The 16462-nt window shown below is 35.3% G+C and overlaps 1 protein-coding gene across 2 annotated transcripts in view; it reads left to right on the top strand.

Annotated features, from left to right (window-relative positions):
• LOC145984913 (growth hormone-inducible transmembrane protein-like) overlaps positions 1-10524 on the top strand; it is a 68654-nt gene extending 58130 nt beyond the window's left edge. For both annotated transcript variants that reach the window (XM_083118303.1, XM_083118302.1), the window contains exons 7-8: positions 4372-4543; positions 10184-10524. In XM_083118303.1, the coding sequence (XP_082974429.1) occupies positions 4372-4543; positions 10184-10268 (257 nt within the window). In that variant the 3' untranslated portion in view covers positions 10269-10524. The remainder of the gene's footprint in view (positions 1-4371; positions 4544-10183) is intronic.
• The last annotated feature ends 5938 nt before the right edge of the window (positions 10525-16462 follow it).

Below are 16462 nucleotides of genomic sequence, written 5' to 3'. Positions count from 1 at the left end.
AGCCTGTCCACTTAGTGTCCCAAAAGACCCCAATCTAATCTCCAAAACTTTCCACAAAATTTCAAACTACCATAATTGGCCTTTTGTTTATCTTGCCAGTAGTGCCAGGAGCAATGACTAAAGGGCCACCGTTCCGAATTCGTTATAGAAAGATGTATATACAATCAAACTTAATCAAAATTGCTAAAGAAAAAAATTATTTTCCTTTAGAAAAGCCAAGCATTGTATATCATGCAAATTTAGTTTCCCATGGAGTATGTTAATTTGGGCAAATGTCCAAAATATTAAACATCTGTCAAACAATTGACAAGTTAATAGAAGGGGGGACAATGATTTTGATCACAATAAGACACCCACAGTGACTGGGGCATGTATAAACAGAAAACATAACCAGCAGGGAAACTGATCTACAACTTCCCCTTTTCCCCACTTCAGTAGCAGGACATTGTGTATTTATATCTCATCATTTCATCAAATTGTTATTGATATCTTCAATACGAACAAGAGATCCCCTTGCTGGAAGAAAATAATGCAATTAGTACACATTAATATACCTCGGATGCACTATAAGCAGTGACATGAGCTGCAAACAAGAAGTGAAAATGAGAATCTCAATAGCAAAAGAAGCTTTCAATAGAAGAAAGAATGTTTTTGTCTACCCATGGACATAGGTCTAAGGAAGATATTAGTGAAATGTTTTGTGTGGAGTGTAGCACTATATGGTGCAGAAACCTGGACGTTGAGAAGAAATTAAGAGAAACGACACAAAGCTTTTGAAATGTGGACATGGCGAAAAATGGAGCATGTAAAATGGACGGACAAGGTAAGAAACGAAGCTGTACTGAAAAGAGTTGGTGAAAAAAGATCTATACTGGAGACCATCAAGAAGAGGAAAAGAAACTGGTTAGGACACTGTCTAAGAAGGAACTGCCTGCTAAGAGATGCCTTGGAGGGAATGGTTGAAGGAGGAAAAGTCCGTGGAAGAAAGAGATATCAGCTTATGGATGATATTAAATTAACTGGGTCGTATGCTATTACGAAGCGTAAGGCAGAGAATAGGGAAAGCTGGAGATTGCAGTGAAAAACCTGCCAATTAGGCAGAAAACAATGAATGAATGAATATACACTATTACACTAATGTAGGAGAGATTGTTGTTTCAGGGTGCAATTTGAACATGCCGGTAAGATTAATATGTATGTTTATTGAAATAAACGAATATCCTCTTAGTAAATTAAATTCAAAGGAACCATAATGGTAATATAATTTCAAGAGTACAACAAATATTTCACATTACAGGTTTACCCAGTACATATACTCCGGTATGAAATTATTATATCTTCCTGAACCTGCCTAACAGGAACGAAGTTACAAAATGTCACTGCAACATTGTGTATTTAACACAAACTTTTCGTATCACTGAGGGACTCAAAGAAAAAAAAAAATTTAAAAAAATGTGTAATTCAAATATTACAGACTCCCTCAAATTTACACTGGAGTAACATATTTACCTGTCATAAAGATTATTTAGTCGGAGAACGACTAGCTTTCAATTCATATATGTACATAAAGCAAGTCATATGTCACGTGACCCAACTCATATGTAAATCAACACGTAATGATATTACTACTCAGAAATCCTTTGGCGAGTATAGTTATAGCATTACTAGTTCATGACATACCTGTTTTACGCACTATCTTGAATTTTTGGTGTCATGGCTGCATGGCCATTTTGTTAACAAACACGTTTTTACGTAGCAGAAATTTCACTACTATGAGTTTGTTGATTAGCTAGCTATTGATTTTGCTCTTAGTTTCTAACTTATTATCAAAAAAGTAGGTGAAATCACCTCTGGAAGTCAACATATGAACAAAATAGTTCATATTTATGTTGCTGCAGCTACACCGTACAACGAGGTTATGCTGGTCGAAAAAATCTTACTCTTTCTGTCCATCTTGAGTCGTGCTGCGATCGGACTTATACTGGATTCCATCAATGAATATTCACGTTCGTTCTGATTCATAAATTAAGCTTCATAAGCCGTTATATATCAGTCAAAAACTTGTGTTTCCTTATCGTACAACCATTCTCTCATCCTCCTTCCTTATTAACGTCCACCACTTGCAAACCTCTTCTCTCTTGCTGCAACCGTCAAACTCAGGAACGATGCACAAAAGATAAATTAACCTTTACATGTGTGTGTGTGTCGAGAAGTCATTATCTACGCCTTGTTTATAACTTTTATTACTTTATTGTTAGATAAACCCTATAAAAGTGTAGATAAACAGATGCTTTTTCCCTGCACTGCACACACGAATTTTTGAACACAGCCATCTGATAGGGATGAGTTGAAAAATCCCTTACTATGTGTTATTATGTAACAGATTATTCATACTGTTTAGAAATCAAAATTTCTACTACTTTCAAGTCTCCTAGAAAAGATTTGATAAGTTATTAAACAAATATGATAATTTCAACTTGTGATGTTCACTAGTCAATCATTTTCGCAATTACATTTTGTTCATAAATATTTGAAACTAAAACGCGAAGGTGATTATACAACTTCTACGGGTCTATATATTAGTGAAATAAGTGAGCAATATGCAGTTCACTATTACCTATATTTCCATTTTTGTCACACACATTACCACATAATGACTATTGATTCTCGTTGCTAGTAACGTTAGAATTCCAAATATCTCGTTTATACAGCGTATAGCGTAACAAATAACATAAAACATAATTAAGTTGTACAAAGTAATTATTATACATTTTTTTTGAACCGTTAATATAAGGTGATTTGTATAATATGAAATTAATAATTTCAATAAACATACAATTATATTGTGCGGATTCACAGGACCGTCACAAACTTTGAAATCAATGAAGATTTCTATCTTTCTTTACGTTCACTAGAGCTGTGACATCTAGCATGTAAACTTGGAACAATAACCTGAAACCTGTTGCGTGGAACTTGTTGTGCTCATAAGACATAGTCACCTAGCATGAATTCTCCCAATTATAGCCAGCAATTTCTAATTAATTTGATTACTAAATGCTTGAACAATAAAGTAATTTCTCCCCCCCCCCTTTCCCCAGGAAAGTAATTATGACCCAAATTTATCATACTCATTAACATTAGATTGTTTGAACCATATGCTTTTTTAACCAGCCAGTTGTACAAATTCTTCTCCTTCTTTATATTGCCATGCTTCAACCATATCATTGTCAATCTACCAGCACATGCTAAGATATTAGAATTATTTGTTCAGTTATAGTATTTTAACAAGAGAAAGTCTGAATTAATGGAATTCATTTTTTCCACACCACTGTGTTGTAGAATTTATGCAGCACTGGTTATACTTCAGTTTCACGATCAGAGTAACAGGAGCAGTTTGTCAGTTACTACTTGTTAACGATGACTTGTCGGTTGCCAGTAGCCTACAAATTAGAAAGTGGACTCGGACCCCACTGACATTCGTTATTAATTGTGTAAAGTGACAACATGATTTCATGCCAGGTGATAGCTAAAATAGAGTATGTTTCTCGACATTGGGCATACAGATATCTTTAGATGATATCCAGCAGGTGAGAATTCCAACTCTGATGATGAATGACAACATTGACTGTGTTCATGCTTTGATTCTTGAAACCACAGTGTATGAGATCTCTGATGAATTGGGAATTTTTTGTGGATTTGCACTGATATGGTTGTTGCCCTTGCGTTATACTCTCAAATAAAAACAAAATTAGCCACAAATGTGCCATATAATGTTTGTTCCATGCTGCTGCAACTAACATTTTTGCTGTCCCTTGTATATATATATATCCAGGCTGGAATCTATGAGTACTGTACATCCATACTTCATTTATGCAGCAATAAACAGAAGTCAGTTTTGGTAATTTGTAGTGCTGAGTCGATACCCATACCGATAGTCTTACTAATTCCAACCAATACCGATGCTTGAGTATTGTGAAAGTTGTTCAAAATATTGATTAGCGTTAGTCTGTGAGCATTCCACTCCAATTGAAAGCATAATTTTACCAGAGTTTTGCTTTAAAATATTAAAAAAATGCAACAGAATACAAAAATACCTGTTACATAATCACAAAATACAGTTTTTTAACATAATATTGGTAGAAACTTTGAATTTTGCATAACTTCCATGAAAATTAGACACGAGTCATTTTTGCAGACCCCCGCAAAACTACCAAAATGCCAATAAAATATTGGCCGGTATCGGTGAATAAAATCCAACAGATATTTTTCAATACCGATACTTCAGCATGGTATTGGCTCAGCCCTCCTAATTTGTAGAAATAAGAATTCATAGCCAATCAACTCTCATAATCCTGGGTCTTTGTTTTACAGGTAGCATGTTCCTCCCCCCGACGACAGCTTTAGGAGCTGGCTTATATTCAATAAGCTTGTATGGTGGCCTCCTGCTATTCTCTGCTTTCTTGCTTTATGATACACAGCGCATTGTCCGAGCCGCTGAGGTTTATCCACTAGCAGCACATGTACCTTTTGATCCAGTAAATGCGTAAGTTGTCTTTTCTTTTCTTGTGCCAAATAAGAGTAAAATGCACTAGAAATTTTTTTTATCCAAATTTGATGGGACTGTGTTAATTTTGGATTAACAAAAATTTCAGAATATGTGTAATGTGTTGCATGAAATATGTATTTTTTAGTGTACATTTTAGTAGGGATGGATCGATATGAAAAGAAATTATGCCTGTGGTCAAAACTTTTTGCTATTTTTTCAGTATCATGAATTTACATTGTTATATACCTGTACTGATAAAATTGAATATTTGGAAATCTAAAATTGTATTGAGATTTGTTCACTTTGTTTCTTAAGAATTACATTTTTGTGTGCGTGAAGTTTTGAAAAATATTAAATAATGTAATGTGGCCATTCCCCATCCAGGATGAAGTCTGAAGCATTAATTTTTACATTTATTAATAATAAGGCAAGTCTAAATCTCTTGTTAAAGTACAGCTTCAGTGTTCATGATAACCGGCCTTAGGCTTTTTCATAGAATAAAGATATCTATTTTTCTTAATTTGCAACTATACCTAAGTAAGGAGCGATTAAATAAATGTTACGAAAAAGTAGAAAAAGGTCAAGGAATAGGAAAGAAAGGTGAAGAAAAAGTCAAGAATTTTTGGATTTGTTATTTTGGTTATACCTTGTAACAAAATGATACAATACTGCACTAAGATGTAAGATATTTATAGATATATTGGAAGCTACCGATAGAGTACCGATTAATCTGTCTCATCCCTATGTTATAATAAGCTATAATACAGGGTGTCCGGAATGGGAATGACAGTTTTTAAAAGTTTCTCCAATGATCAGGAAAATCCCTATAAAGGCTCCAATGTGGCAGGGCACAATCTAGTTGGAACATCACTATAGGTTGTAAATGACGTAATTGGGGAAATGCAAAGTTTTCGAGCATATCTAGGAACATATTTCCTGTTATTGTTTGCTCCACGAAAAAGGATAGGCCATGATGGGCCAATTTCCTGGCCACCACGCTCGCCTGATATTACCCCTCTGGACATTTTTCTCTGGTATAACGATGGAACGTGATGGAAAGAGAAGAAAGTGTGACTAAATATCAAGAAGACGATTCAGTCTAATCTATCTCACTAATTAATCACTTTGATAAATGTCCTCGGTTAAATATGAAGTCTTGATTGGCACATCATTTTATGTATATACCTGTCAAAAATTCAAATCAATGTTATAGCTCAGTAGGGAGCTACGGATATATGTTGAAAAGGAATGCCAGCTTACATATGCTGATGAATAGTGTTTAGTTCAAACAATAATAAATATTTTTATAATTATTATATTGATAAAAAACTAGAAATAACAAGTTACAAGAGCATCAAATTATGCTATAATAAGAACATATGAGGTAGAGTAAGTCTTTTTCTTAATATTTGGGCATGCATCAGTTCTATATCTGAGTAAACTCAATATGTCAATTTCTTCAACCAAGTTTACAAGATGGGTTCCATTCTTCAATTTTTAAAACTCCACATATGGTTAATTCACATCCAAAATGCAGAAGATATTTCTCTCACTTTGTCTTATTTCTCAAAACTTTCATTTGAGGTAATGCATTATTCATCTACTAGCTTGATAATGCAGATGCAAGCAGATAATAATTTCCTGCTTCCAATTTTTAAACTTGGCACTTTTCACAAGTTCCAAACCTTTTTTAAAGATTATGCCATTATAAAAGCATTTTCAAGATTCTGTTATGAACAAAATGTCTCTATATAGTTTAAACAAACTATTAAAGATTAACTTGCAAAGTATAATCTTTCAAAATATCAAGATTTATACAAATATCAATCCTTCACCAATAGCCACATTTTTACTTATCTTCCATCCCTCATGAGATTCCTCAAAAGTCACAGACAACTAGTATTAGAGCAACTAGTTCAAGCCAGATTTTTTAGTATGAGTTATCTTCAATTGTTTTTGTTTTATATTTTTGTGCTTAACAGCTTGAATGTTTGTGTAGTAAATGTACATATTTGCTCTGTTACAGCTATTTTACTATGTATATCACAATATACTTATCTAATGATTACAATTACCATTTTTTGAATGTTGATACAAAACACCAAGTATGACATCATATTATACATTGAACAATTTTAAAGAGTTGACCTTTGTATATAAACCTTGATGCCAATGCAAATGTACATAATTTCAATAAATTTAATTATAAATTTGAATGTATCATATCTTTCTTGTCTGAAAGAACACATATGATTTAAAATATTTGTTTTTAATTTTGTCAGTCAAAAATAACTGTTATGAATATGAATTCAAAATATTGCACAATTTGATAATTTTGTCATTATATACAAATTGGCTTTTTTAAACATCATATTTAATAAAATTAGTTTAAATAGTAATTTCGGACATTTAATTGCATTATAAGAATAAATTTTGAGTAATCATATGACTAAATTATTATAGATACTGCACAAATGTGGAACTTTGAACTTAACCTAACCATTTTCAAATGTTGTTATGACAATGTATTAATTTTATTGTCATACTGGGGTTATGTGAAAGACATTGTATTCTGGCCCAATGGTATGAAACCTACAAGAACTGCAGGACCGAATTAGGAATGTGATTGCTTCTGTCACATCTCTGATGCTACAGAATACGTGGAGAGAAATAAAATTCAGGTTGAATGTCCTCCATATTACAAAAAGAGCTCATGTGGAGCTATACTGAGCTGTGCTGAGTTGTAACTGCCTGCCAATAAAACTTGGCGAGTTTATCTTCAAAATGCTTGCTTTTGTATTTATTACTTCTATCCATATTAAAAAACTTCTAAGAACTGTCAGCCCCATTCTGGACACCCTGTATGTCACCACACTATAAATTAAGTTGTATTTTGTTTTGATGACTTGTCACCTCATGCTGATACTTGAAATTTAAAAAATAATGAAATCTTTAGAACCCAGCACCTCCTAGAATATTTTTGTTGTGGATGGTGATTCACTGTATGAGGTAAAGTTACCAAAACGTTGGTTTTGTCAATTCCTCGAGAGTAAGTGGCATCACTAAACCCACACTGTACAAGGCATAGAAAATAAATGTTAAAATAACTGAAATGGGTTAAAAAGAGATATATATATACACTTAGTCTCATGATCACGTTCATGGAATAACCAGCCAGTGGTATTTTATTCCCTTTTAACATATTGTAAGCCATTTAACCATATTTTAAAAATTTTCCCACACCTTGTACTTATCGTATTTATGCATGGATAATGTGCATAGGGAAAAGTGACAAAAGTTATTATCTCCTATATAAGGTGCGACACAATTCAGATTCAAGAAATTGCTTTCTTAGTTGTAGGCCTTAAAGCTGTTGCTATGTCGATCATGAGTGAATTGCATGCTATGCAATGAGTCACTTGTGTTTGGACCAAAGATGGAATAGCCTGCTGTGTATACAATAAAACACCAATCCATACAAGGCCCCTCCGCTGTATTTAGCATCACAAACCTTTCACTTTTGTAACCACCTTGTTTACTATATATAACAGAAGAAAACGAGATCAAGATGTAAAGTAGGGCAAGTTATAATGCTACTTTCAAATGCAAGTTCCGAGGTATGCACGGAAAAATGGCAAGACTTCATCTTGAAAATTTGATGTTGGTGAGGCAAGTGTAAAAAGTTCTTTACGATGTTTTCGTGTAACATTAACATGAATCATGTTATTTGTCAGAAGTATTCTACGTATGTATGTATGTTATACATACATGTTAGTTGTCAGAAGTATTCTACGTATGTACGTATGTATGTATGTATGTTATACATACGTAGAATACTTCCGACAACTAACATGATTAATGTTATGTTACAGAAAAACATCATAAAGAACTTTGTTAAAAAATGCTTTCTCAGTGCAAAAGATTTTTTACACTTGCCTTACCAACATCAAATTTTCAAGATGCAGTTTTGCCATTTTTCCGTGCATACCGCGGAACTTGCAATTTGATAGTAGCATTATAACTTGCCCTACTTTACATCTTGATCATGTTTTTTTTTAGGCAAAAATTTTGGAAAAGATTGTATGTTTTACACACATGAATACAGTGTGTATTAATTAATTCTTAATTACTATCAATTTATATCAATAGCATAAGTACAGTGAAGCCTCCATTTTATGTTTTTTGAGAGTACTAAGGTGAAAATATTTAATATCCGGGAACATTTTGTAACCTTTCCCACTCTTGGGACCATGGAGATTCAATGTATAGTAGGGGAGGAAATAAATTTTGGTAACATAAAATCAAGATTGCACTGTATTTTTGATAGTGATAATACGAGGGTGGATCATTAAGTATCGCACAACAATTTTTTAAAAAAGAAATTTAATAGGTAAGACAACATAAATTATACACATTGAAACCACATCTTTTAGCTACATTTCGACATAGGAGCCAAGTCTTTCAACACATTTTCCCCATCGTGGCACTAGTTTCAATATACCCTGTTCATAGAACTCCGTCTTCTTAATCGGAATTGAAGCGTTGGCCACCTAGGAATTTCTTCATTTGGCCAAACAGATGGAAGTCTGAAATGTTGAACCGCCCTGACAAGGTTCTGAGATGGATCCGCCGGTCATTGAGAATTGCCTGCTCAATGGCTGTAACATTCCGTTCCGTTTCAGCTGTTACTGGTCGCCCGGAACGTGACGAGTCAACAAGGTTCACACGGCCTCCTTGAAAGAATGTGTACCACCTGGAGATGTTGCTACGGCCCAAACAGTCTTTTAAATACACGCCCAACATTTCCCTGAGAATTTCACTAGGGTTTTGTCCTTTCACCCACAAAAAACGAACTACAGCTCTTTGCTTTTCACACGTTGACGACAATAACATGCGCACCATCTTTGTTAAGTAGTTCACGCTTCTTCCGCAATAGTTATACCTGATCGAACAAATGCCGTCTCTAGCGCGAACTTCAAACTATACATCCGTAAAATTTCAACGTCCCAGCCACAATAACATTGCAGGAAACAAATGTTGTGCGATACTTAATGATCCACCCTCGTATTATTACATATAATATCAGTGTAATGATCTAATTGTTAGGGCATCTGACTGCCATGTGGGAGACCTGGGTTCGATTTCCAGGGAGGGTGATTTAAGGTTGGAGTTTTTCCAGCCTTTTCCTCACAAAGTGACTCTGGGCCTCACCCAGCATCAAATCTGAGTACCTGGGGGCAACCCTGTGGTGGCTGGAGCATGGTGTTGATTACATCACCTCCAAAATACCTGAGATGGAGAAAGTATGCTGCACTATCCCCACATCCCCTAAATGTTCCTTCATGGCGTGGTGATCTTTACCTTTTATCATCCATATCAATATATTGAAGTCAGTGTTTTACATCAATGTTTTGGTGTCTTGACTATGTCAGCACTATCAAAGTTTCATTTCTCTACTTGTAAATAAGAGGTCTTTCAGTTTTAGGGATACATTTTATGAGGTTTTAGGATTTTAAGGACACATTTCACACATCCCATTCTACATTTTAGATCTAACACTGATTGCGTTTTTTTCACAAAGGATACTTAAAACAAATTGAAATTTTGGAAGTAATACATGCTTGTTTTTTTTTTCAGGTCTATTTCGATCTATTTGGATACTCTGAATATCTTCATCAGAATAGCAACACTCCTGGCAGGTGGAGGCCAAAGAAGAAAGTAACTACTCCCAAAGCACGAGAGACTCCACACTTCATCTGATCAAAATTTACATTATTGTAAAGTATTATTACAGTTGCAATCCATATTGTTGCCCACTTAGTGGTGATTGAGAGACTGATCTTGGGAAATGCATTCGTCAGTTTTAGTTACATTGTTAGAGACTGATGAGAATTATATCTTCACAAGCATTTTTCTGTTAAATCTACAATATTTCATTTACCACTGTAAATAGTATAAATAAACTATCATCCAATTTGCATATATTTTTTAATATCTCACTTTTAATTTTTTAAATTTTCCTTAGAAGGAAATTTATTAGTCATGTTGTCTTACAAAATAGAGGAGTGGAATGAAATTACACAATAGCTACTTTTCTTCCTTGTTATAATCCATTTCATTCTTATTTTTTGTTTGGTCACTGTTATGTAAATGAAATGTAAATACATGCAACATTGAAATGAACACCACAAAAAGATTTCATTTTAATAAAAGAGAAGGTTTTTTCCTTTTTTATTTTATTTGCCAATTTTGAATCATTCTAATAAAAGAAAGAAGAATACATTTTAACAAACTAGAAATTTGCTTCAGCATTTTCTCTGACAGGTTTGACCTAATTAAAACTTACCTAATATAATGATAATTTCAGCAGCGATTCTTTTCAATAAGTCTGCAAATTGACTACAAAGAATGAACTGTTAAATATAAACTGATAAATTGAGGATGTGATAGTCTTAATAATGTACTGTAATGGAGAAAATACTTCCCCCATACAGCCTTAATACAAACAGTCTTATGGGGAAGTATTTCTTTCCACAAGTGTACACAGAGATGTAAGCTGTGAAAACTGTGGAGAGGTCACAGGGGGTTGGTTTGCTAGCTGAGTGATAGAGAATGGAAAGTGTCCTGGTTTGATCTCTGAAAGTATCACAATTTTCACAACTTTTCAACAGTTTATTACATATTACATAGGTAAAGTTCCGTGCATATAGCACTGTGCCATTAAGGCACATTTAGGAGATGCAGGGGGTAAGGCCCCACACATTCTCAATCTCTATCATTTGGGGGTGATGTGATCAGTACCATCCTCCTGCCACCTTTACCCCTAAGGGTTGCCCGTGGCTACTCATTGATTTGACGCTGGGTGAGCCCCAGAGCTGCTTTACGTGGGGACAAGGCGGGAAAAATTTCGACCTTAGATCATCCACCACGGGAATAGAACCCAGGTCTCTCGTCTGGCAGTCAAACGCCCTACCAACTAGACCATCAAGGCTCTATTACATATTACATAGTACATTTTATCGTGAGGTGAAAGCATGCACATATATGGACTATGTGCTTGTTAACCGATAAATGCCTAGGCCAGTTTTATGCAATAAAGCTTGAATGCCGAGTATGTTTTCAGTGAGAAGTTCAAAATTGTGTAAGGTTTCAAATAAAAATTTATATCTGCAACTACAAATGCTAGACTTACAAATTAGGGTCATTTTTTTCCTTGCCAGTACAGTGTAGGCCATAAGCTTGTGGTTTATTTGCCAAACAGAAGAAGAAGATGAAAATATGATTTTTTGTTATTAAGGAAATTTGAACTTCGTCAACTCCCCACGTAGGCATGCCAGAAAGTGAGGGTTGAAAATAGTATGAGTTCCACTTTCATGGCAAGAATTGCATACTTGCAGCTGATACTTTCAGAGAAAAAATATATTTTGTAATCTAAAAAAAAGTGTTATTTTCAACTCTAAATTTAAAATTCTGCAACGTTTTTAATAGAAATTTATATCTTGGTAACTACAAATGCTAGAGTTATGAAATTTAGATTGTTTTGTTTAGTACAGATTAGGCTATAAGCCTATGGACAAAGAAAACAATTTTCATTCATTATTTTTTGAACGAAATTTCAACTCCGTTGAGCCCCCATGTATACAACACCATTATCTGTTTATTGCCTGATGTGTGTTCCATTCTCATGGAAAGAATTGTACACTTGCTGCTGATACTTTCGGAGGAAAAAGTATTCTAATGTAAAAGCTCGACTTCTTTTTGGCAGGAAATTTAAAATTCCGTTCAAAATAAAATAATCATCTTGGAAACTATGTACGCTAGAGTTACTAATTATGCCTTGCTTTCTTCATTTGGGACTAGGTTATAAGCATATGGTAAAAAAAAATCCATTGATATTGTTTTCAGGGAGGGACAAACAAGTGATATTTCTCACCATAGTAGTGTTGCTCCTTCAAGAAAAACTTCTTAAGATTGAAGTTATCATGTTCCTGCAACATCCTTCCAATAATTAACATACATTTATGTGACTTAAATGAAAAATATGTGTGTGAAATACAGTAGAGCGTCGATTATCCGAAGTAATTGGGGGACATGGGTGTTCGGAAAACTGGTTTGTTCGGATAATCGAACTGTACATGTTTATTTGCCAAAAAGAAGTACTGTACAGTAAATTTATTCATAAAAACAGGCATCTCTTTAAGTATGTATTACAAAGTAACGTACAAAGGCAACTTTAGTAGGAATATATAGTATGTGGTACAGTTTATTAAACAAAAATATGTACATATTACATACGCATTTTGCATGAACAATACACACAGTACACAAAATTAACGTTTAAAAAAATCCTTTATTTTGGTCTGTCTAAGCAAGCCTACACGCTTACGAGCAGCTAAGTCACGTACTTTTTTCATTACAGATATCTGAAAGTGAGCGAGTACACAGTTTGGTTAAGCGGTCGTTCGGTTGACCGACGTTCGGATAATCGACGCTCTACTGTATAAGTTTATGGTAACATCCATTTTTCAGGAGGGCCTGACCCCCCTTCCCCTTTCCTCCTTCCGTTCAGGATGCTCATGGTCCTCACATGGCAACTGGGACGTGAAGGTTCAAAACCATAGCCAGACATGTGTTGGTGGCCCACCCCACTCCCCAAGAATATTGCCTGAATCAAATTAAATGTTACATGAAGATTTGGCTCACACAGGAGATGTACTACGTAGAATTTTCAGTGAGAAATGCAGGCTCGAACCCGGGTCTTTGCCATACCATACCATGCCATTGCCTGACTTCAAGTCCTTGTGGAGCCTGCATTTTTCGCTGAAAATTATACTAGTAATGTTACTAATTACCAATAATCCATCGGCATTTGTCAATATTTCATAGTCCGTGGGTTTTTGAATTAAGGGAAATATGACTACCGGTGATATGTTGCTAGTGTGGTACACAATCATGTACTACCAGATGTACTTCATGCACTAACAAAGAAAATCGATGTTGACTCCTTTAAGAATGGTTTTCAACAAATGTTCATGGCATCAAAGTAGCGCACAAACCCAATTCCAAAATAGCTGATAAACTGAACAAATACAAACTGTACTTCCTCTCCCCCCTTGATAACCCAGATGTATATGATGCAGAGTGTGAATGCAAGGCACATTACATTGGCGGTTCCATCAGATCTGTCAATGAAGGAATCTAACAGTACCTAGCAGATGAGAAAAAAGCCCAACCCACTACTGGTCTTGCTAAACATATAAAATACAATAGCCATAAAATTCAAAAGGTACAAGTCAAACACACTGCCCACACGCTCGTAGACACCAAAATCAAGGAAACGCATGCCATAATGCACTTCCCGCACGAGCTAAACATCGATAGCGGGCAAGCGCACCACACTTGGATTCCCCTACTACAACAGTTATCGCCCGGTAATAAGCAGACGACACAAACCCAGACGCACAGTTAACAACAACGCACCTAGCGGCAGCCGGAGAACCACGAACAAAATACGCACGCCAAGCAACAGTACAACAAGTTCCAACAAGAAGAAAAAAACTGCTTTGTGGATAAAAGTGAGTACTAGTTTTCTCCGTATTTATATACTACCGCGTCTCTCTTTTCCCAATTATGAATACATTTTTGGTTCAGAATTCAAAATGGAACACAATTGATTCTTACAGTTTTTTTCACATCTTGCACTGTTATGGAGATATATCAAGTTAAAGTATCTCATGCTCTTTTCTGCAAGGATTCTAAGCATACTCAACACTTTACTTGACATTTTGGCATATAAAGAGGAAAATTACTGCCTGTGATATTTTTTTGATGCCTACTATTATAGTGTATGGCATGTGTGACATCATACAGCCAAGATAATGCCTCTGCAAACATTAACAAAGAAAATTGACTCCTTTAAGAGTAATTTTGATCATTTGTAATTTTGTTGGGTTTTTGCACAAAGGGAAGACATGGGCATGGAAGATGCTCTCATTTGGAGGCATTTGAATCATATATTACTACAGGTGGTGGTTTCTTGGAAAATGTGCCAAGAGACCATACGTGACGTCCAAAATCCAAGATAGCCACCATGGAGGTTCTGCACATAAAACACTCCATATCGTAATTTAATGTTTATCAGATTTTTCCAGAGGCATTTTCTGTTAAAAATTGAAAAATATTTTTAAAATTTTTATAGCTACAGTAGTGTCCAAAATTTAAGCATGACTATTTTCCTCCTACGGAGTACAGTTTTACAAGCACGTTAACAGAGGGATAGTAAGATATAAGAAAATGTTTTATTAATGAAGTGTCAGAACTGCATAAAACATAGTGAAAATTAATCAAAATGTTGTCTGGTATACAATAGAGTAGAATAAATTAAATTAACGATAAGGCTGTTTAGCTTAACAAGGTGGTTCAAGAGCTCTACAGGCAGCTCGTTCCATTCCCCATGAAGAGCAGTGCGGAGCTCTGGATATGTCCTTGGTGGAGGATGGCAGGCTAACTCGCCTGCTTAAAACACACAGGATTTATGTTTGTGAATGTCAGTGGCCAGTCCATGCGGTGAATTTCTTCACCTTCAAGAAGGTCATTTACCAATTTGGTTCGATGTGCACATGTATTATCATCTTATCCTTGAAGATGAAGTCTGGGTTGACTGCATCTGTGAAAAGTCGCACATATTGTTGGAGTTCCTCGTCTCTGTACCTCTGGGTAGTAACAGTACCTCCAGCAAAGACATGCAGCTCCGTACGCCCATTGAACATTATATTTGCCCACACCAGTATACCACCAAACTTCCCAGGAAGGTAAAGAAAAGGAAACAACTTATTTACTCACAACTGAGAGGAATAAACCACCGTATATTCTTAAATTGTATGATTATACATATTTGGTACATGTGGTTCTCTTTCAACTATATTTATATTTGAATGTATCTACATTCCCAAAGGCTTCTTACCTAAATGGGCTTCTTCTTCTTCTGTGTATCTCTTCCTGTAACATGGAAAGGCTTCTTCTTCTTTGAATTATGAATTTGAATTTAAAATTTTGAGTGCGTCAGCACTTAGGATATTTTGCACCCGCCACTTTATACGGGGTTCAGCCCCTTACCATAACTAAAATAACATAACTGTAATGCCGTGTCGGAAGTAAAATATTAAAATATTAAAATTTTCTGACCGGTTAAAAGCTGAGGCTGTTAACAGGCTCTCAGCACACACAAGAACAAAACACAGAATTATACTGGCCGTAAGGTCAGTTGCCAGAGCCTGCAAAATTCAGTTAGCCTGCAAAATACAGTCCAGGGTGTACTATGTGGAAGTGAGGTTGACAAATGGGTGTACTATGTGGAAGGTCACCCCTTCTATCCAGCTTCTTATGTGCATCTCTTCTTATAACATTGACTTCTTCTTCTACGTACATAAATAGACTTCTTCATCTATTTATTTATTCCTATAACATGGAAAGCCTTCTTCTCCTTATGTACATCTCTTCTTATAATATGAATAGTCTTCTCCTATATAGTACATGTAAGTTTCTTCTTCTATGTATGCAAATAAGCTTCTTCTATGTACATACTGGTTAGTTCTCACGTCTGCTAACAACTTATAATTCTATTTACATGGATGTACTTCCCCTCATTATTGCTTTTTCCCACATCTTAGATTTACCGAGTTTATCTCACGGATATCCTTGTGTATATATCCTTTGGAATATCTGAAGGATCTAACTGCGTTGGTTTGAACTTGTTTTCTTCCTTAGCCAAATCATGCTTCAGGCCTAATGGGTCAGGCACCCACACTGGATGTCGTATAATTTCTATACCTTCCTTCCTTCATTGCTCCAGCACAGTTTCACAGGTTTTTCGAGCAGCCCGCTTCCCATGTTTCTTCGGCATTGGCCCCAACTGTC

Source organism: Lepisma saccharinum, chromosome 3 (assembly GCF_977018435.1).
Source record: "Lepisma saccharinum chromosome 3, izLepSacc3.1, whole genome shotgun sequence".
Classification (NCBI taxonomy): domain Eukaryota; kingdom Metazoa; phylum Arthropoda; class Insecta; order Zygentoma; family Lepismatidae; genus Lepisma; species Lepisma saccharinum.
This window is presented reverse-complemented; position numbering and strand designations above follow the sequence as displayed.